General features: G+C 42.8%; 4 protein-coding genes across 7 annotated transcripts; all 4 read left to right on the top strand.

Moving 5' to 3' along the window:
• Positions 1 to 58: 58 nt before the first annotated feature.
• On the top strand, positions 59 to 2162 carry ppp1r27a (protein phosphatase 1, regulatory subunit 27a). The gene is made up of 3 exons (XM_072368591.1): positions 59 to 811; positions 1003 to 1153; positions 1349 to 2162. The coding sequence occupies exons 1-3, from the start codon at positions 376 to 378 to the stop codon at positions 1467 to 1469; spliced, it is 708 nt and encodes a 235-aa protein (XP_072224692.1). The 5' UTR covers positions 59 to 375; the 3' UTR covers positions 1470 to 2162.
• Positions 2163 to 3141: 979 nt separating this feature from the next.
• On the top strand, positions 3142 to 7127 carry mcrip1 (MAPK regulated corepressor interacting protein 1). 2 transcript variants are annotated; one of them, XM_072369283.1, is made up of 5 exons: positions 3142 to 3233; positions 3935 to 4028; positions 4238 to 4356; positions 6167 to 6271; positions 6365 to 7127. In XM_072369283.1, exons 2-5 carry the CDS (start codon positions 4021 to 4023, stop codon positions 6427 to 6429), a joined length of 297 nt encoding a protein of 98 aa, XP_072225384.1. In that variant the 5' UTR covers positions 3142 to 3233; positions 3935 to 4020; the 3' UTR covers positions 6430 to 7127. The 2 variants fall into 2 exon arrangements, with proteins under 2 accessions (XP_072225384.1, XP_072225385.1); XM_072369284.1 differs by having other exon boundaries at positions 3889 to 4028.
• A 468-nt stretch (positions 7128 to 7595) lies between these two features.
• On the top strand, positions 7596 to 10642 carry alyref (Aly/REF export factor). Its single transcript, XM_072368215.1, has 6 exons — positions 7596 to 7985; positions 9388 to 9546; positions 9628 to 9775; positions 9933 to 9996; positions 10074 to 10254; positions 10343 to 10642. Exons 1-6 carry the CDS (start codon positions 7728 to 7730, stop codon positions 10355 to 10357), a joined length of 825 nt encoding a protein of 274 aa, XP_072224316.1. The 5' UTR covers positions 7596 to 7727; the 3' UTR covers positions 10358 to 10642.
• Positions 10643 to 11716: 1074 nt separating this feature from the next.
• Positions 11717 to 21721, top strand: arhgdia (Rho GDP dissociation inhibitor (GDI) alpha). Of its 3 annotated transcripts, XM_072369550.1 has the most exons (7): positions 11758 to 11801; positions 16787 to 16822; positions 17708 to 17908; positions 18413 to 18496; positions 18986 to 19062; positions 19178 to 19241; positions 20081 to 21721. In XM_072369550.1, the coding sequence occupies exons 3-7, from the start codon at positions 17719 to 17721 to the stop codon at positions 20281 to 20283; spliced, it is 618 nt and encodes a 205-aa protein (XP_072225651.1). In that variant the 5' UTR covers positions 11758 to 11801; positions 16787 to 16822; positions 17708 to 17718; the 3' UTR covers positions 20284 to 21721. The 3 variants fall into 3 exon arrangements, with proteins under 3 accessions (XP_072225652.1, XP_072225650.1, XP_072225651.1); XM_072369551.1 differs by lacking the exon at positions 16787 to 16822 and having other exon boundaries at positions 11717 to 11801; positions 17713 to 17908; XM_072369549.1 differs by lacking the exon at positions 16787 to 16822 and having other exon boundaries at positions 11722 to 11803.
• The last annotated feature ends 142 nt before the right edge of the window (positions 21722 to 21863 follow it).

The following is a 21863-nucleotide window of genomic DNA, read 5'->3' as shown; positions in this document are numbered from 1 at the left end:
TACAGAGGGTATATAGGGATGCTGTCTGACTTTCCCCACCAGACTACTGTTTTGTGCAACAGCAAACAAACTCTGTGACAGACAGCTTCTGATAAGAGGAAATGAACAGCCGGCGAGAAAAAGTTACCGGGTAAAAACAAGGGAATTTCAACTTATTGGAGTGAAGCAAAGGATTTGAAAAGCGCTGGTGTTATCTGAGACTAGCAGGAACTGCTTCAACTAGTAACTCAGAGGATAAAACGAGGAGAAGACAAGAAGGACACAGAGCAAAGGATACTGCTCTTTCATTGGATTGTTGTGCTCCCTTGGATTTCTTTATTTCCCTCCTCCTGATCTAAAAGCATAGGAGGAGACGGCGCTACAACAACTGCAAGGATGAAGTACAACTACCATGTACCATTGTCGACATACACACGCACTTCACAGTACACACCAACATACCACACACCTTCCTATTACAGCCCCTCACATTACACACCGACAGCGCACACATCGACATACGCCTCCGTATCAAAGTACACCCCAACACAGCACAGCAGCACATATTACACCCCGACACATTACACATCCACTTACAAAGCCGCATCAACATACGTTCCTTCATACAGCAAAGGCTCACGGTACAGTTCAACGCATCGCACGGAAGCACAAGAAAAGCCTGCGCCCGTAATACCTGTGACACCTGTAAAGAGAACTGTGCACTTCCCCAATGACATCATCTTCCAAGATATTGTTAGACGAGGAGATCTGGAGCAAATTGGCCGCTTCATGAGAGCAAGGAAGGTTCGAGTGGATACACTCTTCCACTCAGGTGAGCAAGGTCTTCACAACTTTTAAGTTTTTGTTCCCATGGCCATCAGTTTTACTTTCAGGTATCCACTGCCCAAATGTTTGAGAGATTTTTGGATTTTGGATTAGAAGGGCAATGATTTTACTTTAAACAATAAACTGAGTCACAAAGAGCAGTGCTGCTGCAGGGGACTGATGTTGCTGTGTATGCAGGTATGGCAGCACTACATGAGGCCGTGCTCACAGGAAACCTGGAGGTGGTGAAACTGCTGGTGAAATATGGTGCAGATGTCCATCAGAGAGATGAAGATGGATGGACGCCACTACACATGGCCTGCAGTGATGGCTACCCAGAGATTGCAAAGTAGCGTATAACTTTTCCTAATAAGATTAATGTTACACTTCAGATTTCCATATCTTTGTGACATGTCACAGAGCTGAGACAGTTAGACTATTATATATCACAGCCACTGATGATTTACCGGCGTCATATATTTAGAAACATTGCAGAAGGAATCTTTATTCTGGTTAGAAATGTTTCACTTTATTTCCCTCTCAGGTATCTGCTGACAATAGGAGCGAGCACAGAAGCAGAGAATGACAGTGGAGAGAAGCCTGTGGACCTCATTGACCCAGACTGCAAGGAGCTGACCGTGCTGTTTGAGACTGGCTGTGTGTGACGGGGCACCAAATGAACCCAGGAGAGAACCTGTAATACGATAGAAATGATAAAAGAGAACGAACGGTAAACAACATTAAATAAGCTTTATGGACTGGAGGAGCATTTCTGTTGCAGATTGTACTATGTCACTGATCCTGAGAAGCAAAATTGTATTTGTTACCTTCAAAAGTGAACCTCAAACTTCCTTTAGATAATCATTTTTGGAATACTGCCGTAAATCAATACCCCAATATGCTGTTGCTGGTGATTCAGTTATTTTACTTTATTATATGTGAGGCTTTTTTTGTGCATTTGTATATTTGTTATTCCTTTCAATTTTAGTGCTGTAAATATCTTTCTGTAACTACCTGACAACCTAACACTGTAAATGTCACAGAACCCAGAAGTCATCTTTACTCCTTGAGTATAGGTCAGGTCTAAATATCTATTAATTTCGTGAGAAAGTTTGATTTCTCTCCCAGTGAGCTTTTAAGTTCAAGTATTAACAGCTGTATTGGTGTTAAGCAGTGACTTTTTATGTAGCTGGTTGCACTGTATGTTGATCCACACTGTGGATAGATATATATATCGTGCATTTACACTTTAATTTGGGCTGAGATGATTGTGTTTTATATATTATGTGTCCTCACTGCTGGGCAGAAGGAGGGTCATCCAGATCAATAAAACATTCTGATCGTCATAATACAAACAAACAAACAAAAAAACACACGGTTTATGTTGTTCATGCTCCTCTACAGCTGAAGCATTTCCCCTAATGTATTCTATTATTTTCTGTAGTACAAATACAAATGTCATCAATGAAAGTCTTATCATTTCCTGTTTAATGATTAATTTTGTACATTTTCATAAATAAAGGCAACTTTTATATGAACAAGTCGTTACTGTGATCTGTTGAGAAAAATTAAACTCGAGCAACAGTTCGTCAGTCAAAGGTTGATTATTTGATCCCTAGATTCCTGACTCCACGTGTTGTGTGCCTTTGGGCAAGGCACGAAACCCCACATTACCCCTAAATGCACTTTGAGTGTGCATGGTAGGGATACGTGTTCATTTTATTAAAATGGGCTTAATTAAAAGGCGCTGTATGGATCGGTGCACAAAATAGTGATTTTTGAGTAAAATTTTAAAGCACTTTTGAGGGGTCAACGAGACTAGAAAAAGCGCTACATACAAAAACAAAGCATTTACGTTATTAGAATAACCGGAGAAAACACCCCATCAGTTTAACTGTCATTATGTAAAACTCAAACACCTGAGCCATAGTTTGTTTTAAGCATTCCTACTTTGGTCTAGCGTTTCATGAAATTCCAGTTTGAGTTGCATTTTACCACTGTTGGTTTAAAATTGTGATAGTCCATCTTTAAATCTTCTTTAGGCTTAGTCTTATACAAACTCGTTTACCTATCCTGACGTGAATGCAAATGATGAAAAAGAGATATAATGGTGAAAATACTTTTTTTTTTTTTAAATCAAATTAAGCGGGTACGTTTATTTGTTTATTAGAACAAAACTGTATTATTATTATTATTATTATTGTTGTTGTTGTTGTTATTATTATTATTATTATTATTATTATTATTATTATTATTATTATTATTATTATTATTATTATTAATACCTGTGATTGACTTGTTTTTAGGAGCGCCTATTTCTTCCGTGTTTCTTACCGGAAATGATTGGTTGGCATTGGCAACGTTTTAGCCAAGTCTAACGGCGTACATAGTCTCTGAGTAAAGGAAACGAGAGGAACAATTCCACAAAGGTTTGTGAACAGGCTTAACGCTCATTTGCTGGTGCAGCTCGAAAATGTCATAATTGTGCCAAGCGTCCTCTGTTAACTTTGCAGTATCGGCTACTGTGATGAAAATATTAGCTCCTCCAAGCTAACGCTATCATAAGACAATGTAAATCACCGACTAGCTAGCTACAAGGCTAAAGTTAGCCATCTGAAATGGTTGTGTCAGGAAATCTTTAGTTAGCTGCGCTTCGGAACATAGCAGTTTTGAGACATTTATCCCAAAAGCAAAGAGTACTTGGAAAGGCGGTGCTAATTACGTTTGTTAGCTTATCGTACAACGTTTGGCTCCGGTGTCTGCTGTTAACAACATTGAAGCTATACAAGCCAAAACGTAAACAAAAGCTGCTTGTTTGGCTAACGTCAAAAGTGTTCATTTAGCTAGCTTACTTTAGCATAGAGAAACAGTTCACCCCTTCAACGAGGATTTACTTCTATTGTGAACAATGTTACCTGAGGTCGTCAGATGATAACATTTATTGTAAAAGGCAATGAAAGGAAAGCAAATGTTACGCAGGCGACCAACCGGCAACCCATCAGTTTAGAGCTTCAAACAGGTTAACTACGATGGAGTTGTTTTAGTTCTTAGTTGTAACCGTGTGTTTGTTTCCTGATGAAAAAGACTCCTTAGATCATGTGGGAATACTGATGTTGGTGTGTGTCCCCAGACTCCAGCTGCGGACTCGTGAACGTTTGCATCCTTCAGATCCACTCACCACAGAGGAGCGAGGAGCGAGTACAGACTGCAAACAGAATGACCAGGTCTGAAAAAATGTGCAAATACAGAGTGATAACCACACTGGATTAAAATGTCATCACGATTAATCAAATACTATTTTATGTGTGTTTTTGGTTCTGAGACACATAATGATGTAATATTTATTTCATAGCTATTAACATTTGCAAAAAAAATCTCTCAGTAAATGATTGCTTGCTCTTCTGCTAATTTAGATGTTTTTAATGTTTTCTAGCTCATCAGCTCCCAGGATGGTGAATAGTTACAAGAGGACTTCAAGCCCCCGATCCCCAACTAACAGTGGGGAGCTCTTTACCCCAGCACATGAGGAAAATGTGCGCTTTATACACGATAGTAAGTATGCCATTTGACAATGGCGTGATGAATTTCATGTAGGTTGAATCCAGCGTTTGTAACCTTAGTCTTATCAGAATTTAAATTTAATTGTGTTGCCTGGGGACAGCAGCTTGTCTAAACTTAATCCAGCAACCAAGTGACATTTACAAAAATGGTTACAGGAATGTAAACTTTCACGTATTGAGATCATAAAGGTCTGGATTGCTGAAATCCCTTTAAGTAGATTTCTTATTGATACATCTGTTTGCAGATGAGTCATCTTTTCCTGTTCCATAAGTGCAACTGTGCTGTTATATTAGATGAGCTAATCGCATACCTCCTGTCAACCACTTGTCAGTCCTGTTTCTGTTCAGCTGGAGAACATTTTCTCCCATTATGACCTAAGGCTTTGTTTGTAATATGCCTTACAAGTTCTCACGGGTTTTCTGTAAAACGTCAAACTGTCCTCCTCAGCGTTTTATTTCTCCGAAGAAACAAGAAACGCAGAATAAATAAAAACATTTGATTAGGTTCATACTTCTGCTTTCATTGTCTTTTACTGTTTTGTTTTTTAGATCGTTTGTGTGTTGTGATCATGTTGATGTGACGTGAATGTCTTATCGTGCAGTTTGTTTTTTCCATGGGTGATGTCGTCATCATAGATCCATGTGATCACGTCACTGCGTATATCAGCTCCAGCGTCCATTTTGTTACGTTCAAACCTGCCTTCTGTATATTTTATTTAGAAGAAAAAAATATGGCATTTTTACGCCCTGCATGTGTTCGTTCGACCTTACAGGTTGGGCAGAGTAGACATAACGCTCGTTTACAAACTTGTAGTATTTTTTTTCTTTGGTCAGTGTAATGCCTGACGTAAGCAGATCTTTGTTACACACTGACCAACAGCTGATAACGTTCTAAAGTTTTGCTTCCCGTAAGCCAGTTCCTTAGCTTTAGAAAATTAAAGAATTGGTTACTAGTTGGAGATTTGATACTGGCTCTAAACCAGCATTGCAACTAAAGCAACAATGCTACCGCAGGCCTATTAACCAAAGCTTATGGTGTTAATTTTAAACATTTTGACTCACTTGTGATGGACTAATGGATAAAAATTAAAAACAAACTGGAACAAACAAAAATATTTTTAGCAAACCAAATAAAAGAGAAATGGCCCATTTCTTTCACAAATACATGTTTCCAACTTTTCCCTCAGATAATAATAAGTTATGTTGATTACAAGCCTGGAGAAGCATAAAGAGCAATTTAGATTATTTGTTTATTTTGTTATGTATTTATTCTTTCATTCATTTATTTTCCACTCCCGCTTAGTCCTTTTCAGAATTGCGGTGGATAAATCCAGTGACACTTAATGCATTCATTTGCTGTTACTTTTTCCCAACAATGACAATAAGGCCAGTTCAGGATTTTGTATTTAATCAACTTAAACCTCGTTAGATTCCTCTCTCTCTCTCTCTCTGCAGCAGTTGCCCTTCTTCTATATTTTAAGCGCTAGTTGTGGTTACGATTGAATTCTTGGTTACATAGTCGGGGGGAGACTAAAAGTTCTGGCTTGGAGCCCGAAAGAGGCAGAGTAGTGGTGGATTTTTACAGATTACCTATGGGTTAGGTTAGCGTTTGCAAGTCACTTACGATTTTTACACTGTCATAGATGCAATGAGACTCAGCTCTCTACTTACCCATGTCTCACATTCATTGAGTTAAGTCTTATTGTCCTTCAGTCAGTGTGCTATGGTGTGTTTTTACTTATAAGTCTCCAAAGAAGAACTTCCTACATGGCAAAAAATGCTTTGCAATTACTTTCCCACAGCCTGGCAGTGTGTGCTCAGAGACATCAGATCAACACAAAACAGTGAACGCAATGACCGTGGACCACAGGAGTATGTGGAGAAGAACCCGAACCCTAACCTACATTGTAAGTTGTAGCATAACTCTTATTTTATTTTCATGCCACAGTAATGAAGTGAGCCTGTCAGGCCAATAACTTTTCTGTCTGCTTTTGTTGCAGCTTTCACACCAGTGGACCTGAGTGACCTAAAAAAACGCAACACACAGGACTCCAAGAAATCTTAGTGTTTTCTTTGATAATCAGATTGCTTTTTTTTTTTTTTTTTTCACCCATTATCCACAAGAACTTTTCATTCATCGCCCCCTTTGTCAGCCAGAAAGTTTGCCCTGTTGGCCAGTCTTACACAGAATGCAAATATCATTTCTGTTCTTTGGACTATAATAACCCCTTTCTTGTTTTTATTTTAATTTTTTTTTTGTTTTGTTTTTACAACCTCTACAACTGACTGAAAAGGAAAAAAATGGAATGTGAAGGAGCACAAATTCTGCCCTCTATTTTTTTTTATGTTCTTCAGTTCTCAGATTCTTCATATTTACATTCGTAACGTGGACGGGACTGACGCAAGCATTCGTGAAAATTTGTTGACGCCTGTTGCTGAAGCTCCACAGGACGCAAAGACTGCAGTCTTAAACACAATATTACTACTGCTACTTAAATGACTTTGGAGGAAAATGTGAAAGGGCTGACTTCTATTTTTGTTTTGGAAAATAGATAGAAGTAATTGATTGGTAACATTGAATATACCCTGTCTAGGGGCAAGTTTTGGAAGCCAAAACCTAATGTAGAAGGCCAACATTTTTATTATACATTTCTTTGCCCTCAGATGGACTTTATCAAGTAGAATATGCAAGTATGCAGCCCTTGGTTAACCCCTCTCCTCTAAGCTTTGAAACAAAATGTTGAATAAAGGACTTTTACAGAACTGTGGTTTGTATTGACCCTACATGAATATTGATCAGAGTGAATTTTACATCACTAAGGTAGCTTGAAGTATTTTACAAATAACAAATGTTTACTGAAAATGCACAGCGTGTGGAAGAAATGGGCACTGAGTGAACATTTTACAGCCAGAGCAGTTTCATAATAGCAAGTATATGAGATAACGTTATCTCTTTGTTCATAGTTCAATAGAACTACAAATGATAGTGAAATGGGAACGAGGAAAATGTCCGTTTTTACTTTAAAAAATTACTTTTACAATTCAAAGAGAATTAGTAGGTAATTTAGCGTTTCAGATCCAAGCAGAATGAATATATGGATGAAAAGAAATTGTATTTTTCAAAAATAAATTAAAGTTAAGCAGTAGAGGGCGCCTGTGGCTGATTCGGGTGTATTACGTAATGACGTTAGAAATACGTGCTGCGCGAGACGAATCTGTTTGCATAATCTGTGAACGTTGGCTCATTTTGTTTTGTCGGCGGTACAGAGGACGTTGAGCTAAGGCTAGGGAGAGGGACCCATTCAGTCTAGGGTGTATTTTTTTTATAGAACTTTGGCAGTTTAGCTGTATCGGAGCAACATAATGACGGATAAAATGGATATGTCTCTAGACGATATTATCAAACAGAACAGGCAGCAGAGAGGTGGAGGCCGGGGAGGAAGAGGTCGAGGCCGCGGAGGCTCAGGCGGCGGCGGCGGCCGAGGAGGAGGCCCTGGGCGTCTTGGTGGTGGTGGTGGCGGCGGAGGAGGAGGATTTGGAGGCCGAGGCGGAGGTTCCGGCCCCATGAGGAACCGACAGAACCTGAGCCGCGCTAGAGGCAGACCAACACCTTACAGCAGGGTATGAGAAAGTTAGAGGAATGAGCAATGAAAGGAAAAACCTTCGGCACAGCTGAAAGTTCCTGGTTAACATCCTTCTATTCTCCAATAGGCTTGCTAGCTAATCCTCTAGCCAGCTTGCTAGTCAAGCGAATATAATGATGGCTAACCGCCGAGTTTCCTTCAGAGGAGAGCTCGTTGGTTTGCGGTTAAGCATAAATGGAAGTTGTTTGCATAATGTGTCCCTTCTCCCACAACCCATATGTCTTATATCACCTTTCAAGAGGAGGCCGTTGGAAAGCGAGGATGCGTTAGCCATGTTGGCTAACTAGCTAAAGTTGGATCGTAAAGGCCTCATCAGCGCCATTTTGAATCCAGCACCGTAATTTAAAGTTAGTCGTCAAAGGTCAATAACGGCTTTCCACGCCAAGTATCAAATTGATGGTGAAAGGAAACTACTTCATCGAGAGAGTTCGCCCTCAAATGATTTCTCACTGCTTACGGGAGCAGTGTTTGCCCAAGTCCCGTTTCAGCGACCAGGCGGCCTTTTGTTCGGGGAGTGGCTGGCGGGTATCTCAATTCCCGCATGGTGGCTTTCAACCATTGCACCTTTTTCTTGTGGATGGATAAATGGACTTTTAACTACCATGGTAGATTTCACATAAGGCAATTCTTCACTCCTTAAGTGTGAATGAGTATGTAGACGAGCCTAACAAAGCCCCAGCCAAAATGGCGTGGTCTCAAAATGGACGCTCACCAAATCCACCCTCATATAAAGGGGGTATCGGGTCCTCAATATTTTTTTTTTCATCCCTTCCATCATATGGACACTTTCCCTGCGTGAAAGCCATTTTCATGATATGGCAAAGAACTCTGGTGGGCCAGGACACACTGTGCAACGCTGGAGGCTACGCTGCTTCAGAACGTGACCCCCTGTGTACCCGAGGAGCATATCTGGAGAGGCTTTGGTGGAGGCGCGGATGGCAAGAGAACAATGGGCACTTATGGTAGTTAGACTGGGTAGCTTATCAAGGTTTAGAATAAAGATTGTGGGTGGGTTTGGGATAATTGATTAAGTTTTGATAGTGGTTGAGTAGACTTGGGTGTAAATGGATTTTGTCAGACCTTGTAATCACTATAAAATACCATCCAGTTTGTGTCAAAAGGTGTTATACAATACATCCCCTTGCCTTTGTAGTTATGTTGTTTGTCTTGTAAATGTCCCTCTGTGTTAGCCGATTCACTTGCTTGTAGTGATGGGGTGGGCAGGGAAAATTGGGGACCCTCTTGAGGGAGCTGAGCACCCTGGCCATGTTGGACGTGGAGCCCCTGCTTGCCCCAACACCCAGCCGTGTGGACTCTGTGATTGACAGAGGCAAGGGGATCCTGAAGTCAGCAGGTGCGTTCTCTTTCATCTGTTGCAGCCTAAACAGCTTCCAGATAAGTGGCAGCACGACATGTTCGACAACGGCTTCAGCGGCTTCAATGGCGCTGCTGGGGGTGGCGGAGGAGCTGGTGTGGAGACTGGAGGGAAGCTGCTTGTCTCCAATCTGGACTTTGGGGTCTCAGATGCAGACATTCAGGTACTAGCTTTTTCTTCTGAAAACATTTGTCATGACTGTGTCTGCTTGGGCAGAGACTTAGTTTTGCCCCTCTCTTTGAAGGAACTTTTTGCTGAATTCGGAACTCTGAAGAAAGCTGCCGTTCACTATGACCGATCAGGAAGAAGCCTGGGAACAGCAGATGTCCACTTTGAAAGGAGGGCAGATGCCCTTAAAGCCATGAAACAGTACAATGGCATCCCACTTGATGGTACGCCTCAAACTCTTAACCCATCTTCTTACTTTTAATACATTTTTCTTGCTATTGTCTGCTTTTAAAAAAAAAAATGAATGCTTCAGATATTCTGATTTGGTAAATTTACTGTCTGATAGCAGTGCCAAAGTTAAGTTTCTGTCCAACTCTTTAGGGCGGCCAATGAACATACAGCTCGTCACATCACAGATTGACACACAGAGGCGGCCTATGCAGGGGTGAGTGAATTTTGCTTTCTAATGTTACAGAAATGAGACATTACTGATGTCATGTGTAACTGTCGCTTTGTTGTCAGTCTAAACAGAGGTGGCGGGGGCATGAACAGAAATCGTGGCTTCGGAGGCATGCAGAGAGGCAGAGGAGGGCGTGGTGCTGGCGGTCCCCGTGGAAGAGGGCGGGGTGCCCGTGGTGGTGCAAGCAAACAGCAGCTGTCTGCAGAGGAGCTAGATGCCCAGTTAGATGCCTACAATGCTAGGGTATGTCCAGCTTTCAGTGTTGGACTTCTCATGAGTTCACCGGTTGTGTTTTGACAGCTGTTTAATTTCACTCTCTTTGTTTTCTTAGATGGACACCAGCTAAGGAATGAAGCTCATCCTAGTTGTCCCTTCCTGTCTGCACAGAAGGGAGTGGTTGTTACAAATGTGCAGAATATTTTACACTTGGTTGTCTTTTGATGTGATTGAAATTGTTCCAACTTCTTTTAAATACTCCAAAGTGTTTTTTACCAGTGTTTTTTTTTTTTGTTTTTTTCTCTCTCCCCTTTTCTGATGAAAAATGGTTTTGACTGTAGGTTGTTGAAGTCCCTCTACCCTGTAGTAAATGAAACTTGTAATAAAAACCTGCAGTGCATATTAACCAAAACAAGCATCTCATTGTCATGCTTCTGTCTGCTGTATTTATCTGGTTAGTCGGTTATATTTGTTGACACACAATGACAATTGTCCATAAACATTTGAATAGTGTAAATGTATAACTATTTGAAGTGCCTTTAAAGATGGTGAGGATAACACTTGGTAATCGGTTGTAAACTGTAAAAGATTGTTGAAGCTTTAAAATTAAGGACAGTTTTGAGGGGGATACGTTCTGCTGAAATTTCAAAGTTCAGACCTGCGAAAGACAATACCACTAGATGTCGTACTATATCAGGGTTCCGCTTTCTTACTCAAGCCTGCAAACATGCTTTACAAAATGCATGTTGGGAACATAAATGGAATGTGATAGTACGTCAGAAGATTTAAAAACTCAAATGCAGATAGCTAAGATTTATACAAACTGAGGAGGAAGTGTAAAGTTGAATTTCCGGACTTCGAAAGGCGGTACATTTGGGCTTACCAACGCGTGCCGTAGCACTTTTTTTCCCGGAAGCGTTTCGATAGGTGTAAAACCAAATAAAATGGTACTTCTTCCGGTCAGGTTTTCATCATTGAAGCAAGTCGCTTTTCTTGTTTTTAATTGTGGTCTTGGGAAAGTTATTTTTGTCTGCATAACACCAACATAGTTGTTTTATGAACAGAAAACCTGAAACAGTGTGATGTCAACTGCTATAGCTTAATTTTAAAGCCCAAATAGCTACTATTGTAAAATACCAGTTTCGTGTAATGATGTAACATTTAAAGGATAATTTGAGGCATTTGTTCTTCGTAGTACATAGTATTTTATGACACAAATTCTGTTTGTGTTTTAATAGAAGCGTTATGATTAATAAATGCAGTAAGTAAGCACAATGATATTATAGTACTGTGAAGTAACGTAAAGTAGACGCACTCAGTAAATAGTAGAATCAAATTTAAACGTGATGTAGAGGTATTTGACCCCATGAGCCCTTCAACAATACGTATCAAACTTTGTGCAACGTAAACACAAATAGTTGTCGAACGTTTGTACAACCTGGTCAATGCTGCTTTTATTTTGAAAGTCATAGACCGGATGTAGCTGTTAGCAGTAGCTAGCGCAGGTTTTTCCTCCGCCGCTTCACCTCGCTCCCATTCACTGGAGACTGTCCCAGCCTACCAACACTGAAACGGTAAGACTTAATAAAACACCCACCGGACTCCTATAATAGCTCGCTTTAGCTTGTAAAACATGTATTTTGGAGCTGATATTGTTCATATCGTTAGGTTTTTAGTACTTTATCAGAAAATATGGGGTAACTTACTGTTTTAAAGGTGAATTTGTTACAGGAACAATGTGTTTTTACCAAAGAGCAACTTCCTATACTCAGGGCTGTGGTTTTTCCAGTCTTGAGTTCTAACCATTTCGTTTTGCCAACCATAATTCTCAAGTCTATCCGTATGTTATAAAGTTATCCGACTTCTCTGAGGAGAGTAGAAGCAATTGTCAGTTGTGAATTTCCGGGTGTCGAGCTTGGTCTGAGCTGCCAGTGTTGGCGGTTAGGTAACGATAATGCCTTCAATTGCACTTAATAGCGCACATATGTAGTTTGTGCAGCGACTGGTGGATGGCCAAAAACTTTATTCGAGTGCGTCATTGAGTCAACTTTAAAATGTGCCTGTGACCCCGGCTATCACGCGGTCGGGTATATTAGGGAAATATTCTGCCACTTCCTGGAACTCAGCTGTCTTCTTATTTGATTCAGCTCGCACCTAAAACCCGCCACCATTTTGGCTATTTGAGGGTTTCCACGGTCAAGTGCACACGGACGAGATCAAAAGCGCTTCACTTCACTTTTGTGTGATACTAAAGCTGTGTGCTTGTTCTGAATGGCTGGCAAATGATTAGTGTGAGTGATCGCACAAATCGCGAATCCTCCCTTTCCTTCCTGTGTGTGTGTGATAAATGGTTTGGAGAAATCTTTTTTTTTTTTTCTTCCACCCTCTCGTGGAAGTTGGAAAACTGTCATATAGTGCATTTCTGTCTTTTGCCTCACTTCACTTTGAAGATACGCCTCCTTGCAGAGACTACCGGATGTCTCTGCAGTTTCTATACTGCTGGGGCGTAAAGTCTTAACCAAAAAAGGACGTTTGTTTGTTAGTGAAAGCTCTAATCTTCCCAGCTGACCATGGTAAGGGGGTGCAGGAGTCAGAACCATTAAAAAGGTTGTGCAACAAAATGCACAGTTTTTATAATCGACATCCGCTGGTTGCAGTTTGATTTGAAAAGCAGCGATTGCTTTGCTGTTGTCTATTTCATGTCACGGGAAGCTATTTTTCCAGATTCCTGCCCATCTGTCAGTGTCAGTGGTCTCCAGCCATGTTAGATCATGTCAATGGCCTCTGTTTTACCTCAGCCTCTTGGGCTGTGTGTTAGCGACCCCACACCCACCGTCTTCAAGAGGTTGAGAGGTCTTCCTCAGTCGTGGAGCAGGGGGAACAAGCCCGGAGCTCTCAGCTGGTACCTTGGCCATCCCATTTGCTCGCAGGCTGAGCTTCCTACTCTAGGGATTTCTCGCTGGCTATTTTTAAAGCTTCCTATTTGTTCTGGTCCTTCCCGGGATAGAGTTGTGTTTTGTTTTACTTAAGTCTCGCAGCCTCCTCCTTATGCCGCATGTTTTACTTGCGATCAGTCTAATCTTCGCTGCAGACATATACTGATTTCCATGACACCCTGAGGACTCACTTGAATGCATGTCAGTTGATTTTTTTTCTTTCTTTTTTTCTTTTTTTCTTTTTCCTAACCTCCTCTTCTGCTTCTGCTAATGCTGCATTGCATCAACTCTGCCCAGAGGCCTTGCTGCAACACTTCCTCAAAGCTTTGGTAAGTTTAGTTCTGGCAGCTCCTGGGTGTGCTGAAACCCTGCACAGTTTAGAGAACAATCCCTTCGCATTTCTGACACCTTCTAAAACCTATTTGCCCGGGCTGGCCTCCTTAGACGAACATTAAGAGGATGAGTTGTGCTTCATCTCTCTACCGGTGTGGTTTGGCGGGCTAGAGGATGTGAATCATTTAGCTCTCGCATGAAAAAGGAAGTTTGCAGTAATTTGACAAATGGCCTGCCATGCAAGGCATCCTTACCTGAATGAAGAAGCATGTGCTTCTACCTACTCATTATCAAACGTGAGGGCGTGGTATTATCTAGATATACAGCATTCAAGACTTCCTTGTTATCACAGTTCTGCAAACATAAATCAACACAAAAATCATAGTGGGCAAACATGTTTAAAACAGTTTGATAGTTTTATTTGATGTGTGGTTTTAAAAAAAAAAAAAAAAATCTCCCCAGCTGAATGCACAGCGCTTAGCTACAAAGAGACAGGATGTGATGATTTGAACTGCTCCAGCTGCATCTGGGCTGATAGAGAATCGTTTATTCAGAACAAAGGGGATCAGAGTTTAGATGGTTCTCTTGAGGAAAGCGAGTGGCGCTCCTCCGGCTGATGAGCTTGCATTGCAGCAGCAGGACAGGGGAAACGTAAAGGGAGAAGCTGGGTGGATTGAAAGTCCAAAGGTCTCGCCGGCGCTCACACAAACACGCCTTTCAGCGCTGTGCGAGAGGCTTCAGAAGACAGGATCAAAGCAGCAGCAGAGCCACAATAAATGTCACTTTGCGGAGGTTTCTCATTCGGTTAAGCGGCAGTCATGTCCTGTCGTCTCAAAGGGAAACGTTCAGTTTGTTCCATGTTACGGTAATTAAGGTCTATAAATGATCAGCTGTGAGACTTTTCACTTCCCTACTTTTTGTCAGTAAAGCAGCTGCAGTGGAGCTGGAAAACCCCAGTAAGGCCTTGTTTTCTTTTTTTCCTGCTCCGAGTTAACGTGTGCATGCTTGCATTTTCATCGGATAACTTCGCTAATTAAAATAATTCGCGAGGCCCATTTCCGGAGAAGAATGAAAGCTGCACACTATGCACAAAAGAAGCGTTTGAGCGGGGCTACAGTCAGGGTTTCCTCCTCGGGGCGACGTGTTTCTGGGCGCTTTGATGTGTTGTTTGCCGTTTCTCCTGTATTGCCACTGGCCTTTGTCAAAAAAACAAAACCTGTTCGTCAACATCTAATGCGTTGGAGATTTCTGTGGGCAGAGCTGGTCGGATTACATGAAATGTTGTTTGACACTGATCTTAAGTCTTTGACCTCTGTGTAGGTAAAACTGATGCTCCCTCACAGCTTGAAATGTCTCCGGTGTGGCCGTCCGACAGTGATTGCAGTCCTGTAAACAGAGAGCTGATTTCTCAAATGGCTGCAATGACCAGTTAGTCCACTTAAATAGCTTAGAGCGGCGTAGCCCAGTTTTGTTTATTGCGTTCTTTTCTTGCCAGAAATGCCATTCACACTCAGAGTATTGCATCAGCTGACTGAATTCAACCCAAAAGATGCAAACTTAGATAATATGTAATCAAGTGTGAAATGACAGCTAAAATTCCCCATTGTTTCTTCTTACTATCAGAAATGGGTCAATACGTGGCATCCCTGTTTTGCGCTGGACCGTCACACACATACACACACACACACACACACACACACACACACACACACACACACACACACACACACACACACACACCACAAGCACTCAAGGGGCAGGCAGGCCACGGCTCCTGTGGGACAGCGGTTTCATCACTAATCACTGTGTTGGAGGTTCGGTCCACAGGCCCTCGGTAAAGAATTTCCCCGTCACTGATCTGCTACGCTCAAGAGAGCCTGAATTCCTTTTTAGCCATAATCCCACGTTTGAACAGACTCTGAGCTGTGTTGCCAAGGAAACAGGCCTGATCTCAAGCTTCAGCTGCGGCAGGAGAGTGAGAACAGTTGGCTCTCCGGCCGAGCTGCACAGGTGAAGGGGCTGCGACACGGAGGTGGAGAAACTCGGCAGCACACCGGGTCTCATGACCGTGGAGCTGACTCCCAGCTGGACAAACAATGACAGGGCCTTTTCCAGGCTGAGCAGTGTGAAGCCACTTAAGCACAACTCGCATTGTTTGAGCCAGAAAGACAAAAATGCCCGTCATTATGAGGGTGGTGATGTCATCATTGTTAATGCGTGTTTTTTACAGAACACATGGGCCTTTACTTTGCCAAATCAACAGTCGCATAGCTTATTAAGATGGCATCTCTGTTACCGTGATGTGGGGCTTTGCAGACGTTGCATAACACCCGTGGACAGAAGTTCAACTCAATTTGTTAGTGCCTGTGTTGGTAAGTGTCGTGTGGTTGAAAGTGAAAGCCCAGAGACGGGTGTTTTCACTAAAAGCATAGATCCAGTGTGGTTCTGCTGAAAGCCACCATACAGCACGAATCAATAAGTTGTGTAAAACTCAGAAAGAACTGCTTTATCAGATTGAACTATTCGCTTAAACTAGTTCTATTCGTAATCAGTGAATAGATGTCACTCTATATGGTGTTCACATCATCTTTAAAAAGTTTATTTGGTGTTCCCTGCATTTCAAAATGTGTGAACAATATTGTCGATAGTGAATAGTAGGAAAATGGACATGTTTTAAGGGTGGGAAGTGTAAAAAGTATTGTCTTCCCTTTAGCACTTTCTAGCAGAGCAACATATCAGTCTCATTTGACTGAGCACTTCCTGTTGGGTCACATCTCTCTGTGCTGCAGTCACATCTCTCTGTGCTGCAGTCACCGTGCTGGTGGCCCAAAAGGAAAGTTGTTCTCTTTCCTTTTTTTATGGGAGCGCAGAGGCCCCATTTGGAAAAACTGAGCGAGTTCCAGGGTGCCTCTTACCCGCCTGTATGCACGTGGAGGCATAACAGACAGAAAGGGGCGTTCGATGCTGGCAGAGTAGCAGACCCGTTTTGTGTGGCCTGATCGCAGCAGAGGCGAAGCTTGGTCTTTACGAGGCGACGTCGCTCAGGATTGCTTTTCATCATGTTTGCCTTTGCTGATAGATGGTGATGATTCCCACGTTAACCCGCTCACAGTGGGTGCTTTACAGTGTCTTTATAGCAAGTTTAGTGACACTAAAATGGAGAAGTTACTGTATCTATTGCAATCTTCCTGTTTCTTTTTTGGCTAATTCAATTTGTCAACACTGCAGCACTGATCTTGTTCTCCTCTCTTTTTTTTTATTTATTTATTTCTTTTTTTTTTTTATTTCAGTGATCGATCATCTCAGACAACACTTCTCTTTCCGGTGTCTTTTTTGCTGTATCTGTGCAACACTGTTGTTTCGTGCTTGGTTGTATTTCAGGAAGTTGAGGGTGGTGTTGCTTTTGTTAGCCAAGACGCAGATTAATGAGCAGACTACATTAAAAACACAGTCCTGCTGCATCGCCAGTTTATTTTACAATCCTTTCACTTCTTTCACTTCTTCTAATTTAGTCCTAAAAGTATCTATTCTTGGTTTGATTTTGAAACGGCGAGGAGAATCAGAACGGCGGGCGCTGTCTCGATAAGCGCATACTTTTGGCCTCCTAATAAAACTGCTGAGAGGCTGTTGGAGTATTCGATTGGTGCGCTGCGAGTTTGTTGAGGGCTGCGGGCAGAACAAGACGAGAACAGACCGCACACACGAGTTATGGGAGTGCCGTCATCCAGCTGCCTTTTGCAGGTGTTGGTCTGCTTCAGAAAGGCACCAGCTGTTATCAATAAGCCTTTTTCCACCACATTTCATTCTTCCAACCACCTTTTTCTCTATGCTCTCTGAAAACAAAGATGGTCTCCTTACGCTGGCTCATAATCAGTGCTGTCACCACTGATAGCGGCGGTACCACTAACACTGCTGGTAGGCCTGCTTGTGGCGACAGAGAGACAATTTGTGGCCTCATGGAAACTGGCTCCACGGCCAAGAAGAACTTGTCTCATGTGCTGGCTCTTGTCTGCCTGTGTGTACACATGTGGAAGCTCACACTGAGGTGCTTAACAGACAAAGGCACAGTGAAGTTAACCCAATATGAGCCACACCACTCTATGGATCGCCCTTTCTTGTAATGACGAGCTCTACTTCCTACAAGTCCTGCTGCTTTGTACTGCCAGTGGCCCGACATTTTCCTCTCATCCGACTCCTCTCTGCTTTAACGTTTTAGCGCACCATGGCAGAGCAGGACCCCACACCAGAGCAGCTGGCAGCCATCGCAGCAGCCAACGATGAGAGTGACACCTCCGTCAACTACAAACCTCCCGCCCAGAAGAGCTTAGATGAGATCAAGGAGCTGGACAAAGATGACGAAAGCCTGCGAAAGTACAAGGAGGCACTGCTGGGCAAAGCTGCCGTGGTTGCAGGTGAGTGATGGCTGCAGAGTTGTCCCTGTGATCCCGCTGTAAAATGTCATTTCTGTCATCAGCCAGCACACTTAGGGAAGACATGAATGTTTAAATGTTTTATTTTTTGTCAGCTGGGACAGAAATGTTATTGTGTCTTTAAAAATGTTAAAGTCTGTGACGTTCTTCCCAAACCTGGCAAAGCTGTTGTTTGTTGTACTAAAAGCTGACTTCACATGTCAGTTATTTGTTGTGAAAACACTTCAGGTAGTCAAGAGTATACTGTGACCTGATGTTTACCGTCAAAGCAGTACCTTTCACACAGCTCCGTTCGCAGAAGTGGAAAACTCAGAGTTTTGTTGGTTTTTCACGTTTTCTACGTTGTATTCACTGAGTCTGCCTACAGCTACGTACCACAATGCGAAGCCTCCGCGTCTAAACAAAGCAGACAATTAGGCGTACTCTGATGTCATAAGTCTAAAAAGTCGGATCCTCGTATTGAAGCGCTTGTCCTCCTTTTTCTAGATCCCACTGCCCCAAATGTCCAGGTGACACGGATGACTCTGTTATGCGAAACAGCGCCTGGTCCTTTGGTCCTTGACCTGCAGGGTAAGTATTGCGCATCAGATATGGCGGCTTTGGTCTGTATTAGACCGCAGTCTTATTAAAAAAAATAAATAAATAAATCCCACAGATTTTTGAGGGCAGAGTAATCGTGGCCCTCGCAGAACTAAAAACGGCATTTTTGGCGTCTCACACACACAGGAGGAGGTCTGAAGGTAATCAGTGCTAGTCTTGAGTGCAAATAGAAACCAAATGATCCAGTTAGGTCATTAGTCCACTAATTAGCAATGACATGATTCTCGAGGAAGTGGGTTAATTGGCCATTTCCTTCAGGCACTCTGTCCCCCCCCAGTGGTCACGCTGAGCTACAACAGATCAGGGCAGCAGCTGCTCATTGGAAGCATTCTGCCCCCTGGTGGGCAGAGTTGTCACCACAGGGGCCTGTGAAACATTTGTTTTTACTCCTGCTGCATGACATGATTGTCATTCACTCTCACGACAGTCACTCATCCCTGTGTTGCTCTCCTCTGCCAGGAGACCTGGAGAACTTCAGGAAGAACCCATTCACGCTGAAGGAGGGAGTCGAATACAGAATAAAGATCAACTTCAAGGTCAGTCTGGTCTTAATCAAACCCAACGCAGCGCTCCGTTTAATGTCCGACAGCTTGCCAGCGTCGGAGGATATTCTTCAGTTTCAGTGAACTGTTGTATGTTCGCCTTTTTCAGGTGAACAAAGAGATCGTGTCGGGCCTGAAGTACATTCAGCAGTCATTCAGGAAAGGAGTTAAAGGTGAGGCGTCCCAGTTGTTTATTTACTTTCTTTATTAACCTCAGTTCCACGTTTCATTGATAAGATCAATAATGATATTTCAAACGGGCTCCTTATATTTGAAGCAACTTTACGCAGGAATGTTGAGCAGTTTCCAGGTTTTCATTCCTATTCTAATGCCTGTCGCAGCTCACCGCCATCCCTCCAGGCTTTAATAACGCGTCGGACAGTTCTTAACCACTTTCAGTAGCTGCAGCGACTTCCTCTGTGGTTTTGTTTGCCCGGTGCGGACCAGTAATTTGACCCCTCTGAGACCGAAACATCGTTTTCTCAACCACAGCGTGTGTCCGACATGGTTTGAGGAGCGACCCGCTGCCTCAGCTGAAACGCATTAATCACTGCTCTACTTGTCCAACGGGAGGACCTTAAGCATGTTTAGTTAAATCCAGATGGTGACTTTGCTTTCTTGGCCAGTCAGTGCAGGTCCTGTCACTTTCTTTGGCTGATGTCCAGAATCCTTGCTTACTGCACACACACACACACACACACACACATGCTGAGCAGGAGCAGCAGGAAGCGGCCATCAGTTTCAGAAACAGTTTTTAGGAAGTCGTGATTTTCACCATAATTGAGATCGTATGTCCAGTGTCTTTAAAAACTGATTAAACTGCAGCTCATACTGTGCATTTATATTTGTAAAGGACTTTGTCTGCGTCAGCTATTGGCAAAGCTACGAGCCGAGTCAAAGTTGCGAGTGGATGTTTGTGTAATTGTGTCCTTTTTCCGGAATCTGGGAGCGCCGTTGTTGGTGGAATCCTGAAGAATTCCCCCTCAACTCTCTCTCCCTCTCTAATCTCCAGTTGATAAGACGGAGTACATGGTCGGCAGCTACGGGCCGAGACCAGACGAGGACTACGAGTTCCTCACCACTCTGGAGGAGTCGCCCAAAGGGATGCTGGCCCGGGGCACCTACAACATCAAGTCTAAGTTCACTGACGATGACAAGCACGATCACCTGTCCTGGGATTGGAGCCTCGCTATCAAGAAGGACTGGAAAGACTGATCCTCCCCTCCGTCAGCGTCTTCCCCTGCTTTGTCCGGCTTTCTCTCTCTTTCAGTCATTCCATAATTTTGCTTTTCTTCTTTTTTCCTTCAGGCTTTTGCGCTCTCCGTCCATCAGCCCCTTGCTCTCGCAGTTATTTGTCTTGATTCCCATCTCATCATTCCTCCCCCTTCCTAACGCTTCAACTGTTGGCACCTGCCCTTTCTGATAAGTATTAAATCCTTAAAAAAAAAAAAAAAATGGAGAAAGCAAATGATGTGCACAATCCAGATTTTTTTCTCTTATGGTTTGTTTATACAAGGAAAAAGAAAATCAGTAAAAATAAAAAGTATTATCTGTTTGTGATTTCCTCTGCCCTGTACCACCTTTTCCTCTCATTCCTTCCCCTCTCTCACACGTTTTGTACGATCACCACGATCTGCCTTGACTAGCGTCGTACAGGAAGCTGCCGTGTTTGTGGTCACTAACAGTCGCTGAGCAATCCTTTGCTGGACGCAGCCACGCCAAAGCCTCTGAGCAGATTATTTCTACTTGGGTCTTGTTAAATTATTTGGAATTCAGGCCAACTCTGTTTTTTTTCCAAATAGTTTAGCGCTGGACAAACTCTGCTGAGAGAACAGAGGGGGGGGGGGCCATTACCTCTAACCCTCTGCAAGCCCCTCGCTTTGGTTGTGGCTGGTCCTCCTGATCAGGGTATTATGGAACTTTTATAAGCAGCATGTGGCCTTAACTGTTAGGAAGAAGTAGGCAGCGTAGTTGAGCCATTTGCCTTCAGATTAAATTCAACATGAGCCTGTTTTTAATACAACTTGTAATACGTGGACAGGGAATCCAGACTGCTAACGTCTTTTTCCTTCAGGTTTGATTACTTGTAAAAGCCATGACACGTAGGCGTTGGATAACACCTCTTCTCAAGCACCATCTTCATTCCAGTGATTGTAGGGGTTTTAAAATCTAATAAATGAACTCTAAGAGTCCAGTTTGTACTTGTGGCTGTCACCCAGTGTTCTCTGGTCCCTGAGGGCATTTCCAGCGTGTCACCGCAGCTCCTTCTCGAACTGAACACAGGAACGGTTACTCCGCTCACTTTGTATTACTCTGGTTAACGATTACCCACAGCTGACCGGGCCTCCGGACTCTTCCGCCTCATCTTTGAGGTTTGATGTCATCGGTAATCGACTTTTGAATCAGTGTAGGAGCCTCAGTCCTCAGCCAGACACCGGTGGTTAACACATCCTGCAATATGAAAGGTTTTTTTCTGCTTTTTTTTTTTAAAAATACACACTCCTCAAGTTTCTGAATGCTGTAGGTCTGGCTTCGTTCAGCTCTCCTGTGTTACAGACTGATGGTTTTTCTCGGTGGGCTGGGTTCGACTGTACGCCTGTGTTACCTGCAGTTTACTGATGTCCTGTGTTCACATTAAAATGTTCAGACTGGGCGTGTGTGTGTCTGCGTGTCTCATTTCAAACATGCTACAGCTCAATGAACCCTCCTGCTGCCTACTGCTGACTGATGGCTCATTTTTGCTGGTTCCATTAAACATTTTTAAGTACAGGAACCACACAGAGTGGGACTGATTT

The sequence above is a fragment of the Leuresthes tenuis genome, unplaced genomic scaffold (genome assembly GCF_036924035.1).
Source record: "Leuresthes tenuis unplaced genomic scaffold, fLeuTen1.0.hap1 SCAF_17, whole genome shotgun sequence".
NCBI lineage: Eukaryota > Metazoa > Chordata > Actinopteri > Atheriniformes > Atherinopsidae > Leuresthes > Leuresthes tenuis.
Note: the sequence above shows the minus strand (reverse complement) of the source record. Positions and strands in the feature narration are given on the sequence as shown.

Coding starts and splice junctions, on each gene's coding strand:
- mcrip1 (XM_072369283.1), top strand. Junction 4,357..6,166: donor TGTGCGCTTTATACACGATA/GTAAGTATGCCA, acceptor ACTTTCCCACAG/CCTGGCAGTGTGTGCTCAGA. Junction 6,272..6,364: donor CCCGAACCCTAACCTACATT/GTAAGTTGTAGC, acceptor CTTTTGTTGCAG/CTTTCACACCAGTGGACCTG.
- alyref (XM_072368215.1), top strand. CDS start 7,728: ATGACGGATAAAATGGATATGTCTCTAGACGATATTATCAAACAGAAC. Junction 7,986..9,387: donor GACCAACACCTTACAGCAGG/GTATGAGAAAGT, acceptor CATCTGTTGCAG/CCTAAACAGCTTCCAGATAA. Junction 9,547..9,627: donor TCTCAGATGCAGACATTCAG/GTACTAGCTTTT, acceptor CTCTCTTTGAAG/GAACTTTTTGCTGAATTCGG.
- ppp1r27a (XM_072368591.1), top strand. CDS start 376: ATGAAGTACAACTACCATGTACCATTGTCGACATACACACGCACTTCA. Junction 812..1,002: donor GGATACACTCTTCCACTCAG/GTGAGCAAGGTC, acceptor CTGTGTATGCAG/GTATGGCAGCACTACATGAG. Junction 1,154..1,348: donor GGCTACCCAGAGATTGCAAA/GTAGCGTATAAC, acceptor TTTCCCTCTCAG/GTATCTGCTGACAATAGGAG.
- arhgdia (XM_072369551.1), top strand. CDS start 17,719: ATGGCAGAGCAGGACCCCACACCAGAGCAGCTGGCAGCCATCGCAGCA. Junction 17,909..18,412: donor CAAAGCTGCCGTGGTTGCAG/GTGAGTGATGGC, acceptor TCCTTTTTCTAG/ATCCCACTGCCCCAAATGTC. Junction 19,242..20,080: donor ATTCAGGAAAGGAGTTAAAG/GTGAGGCGTCCC, acceptor TCTAATCTCCAG/TTGATAAGACGGAGTACATG.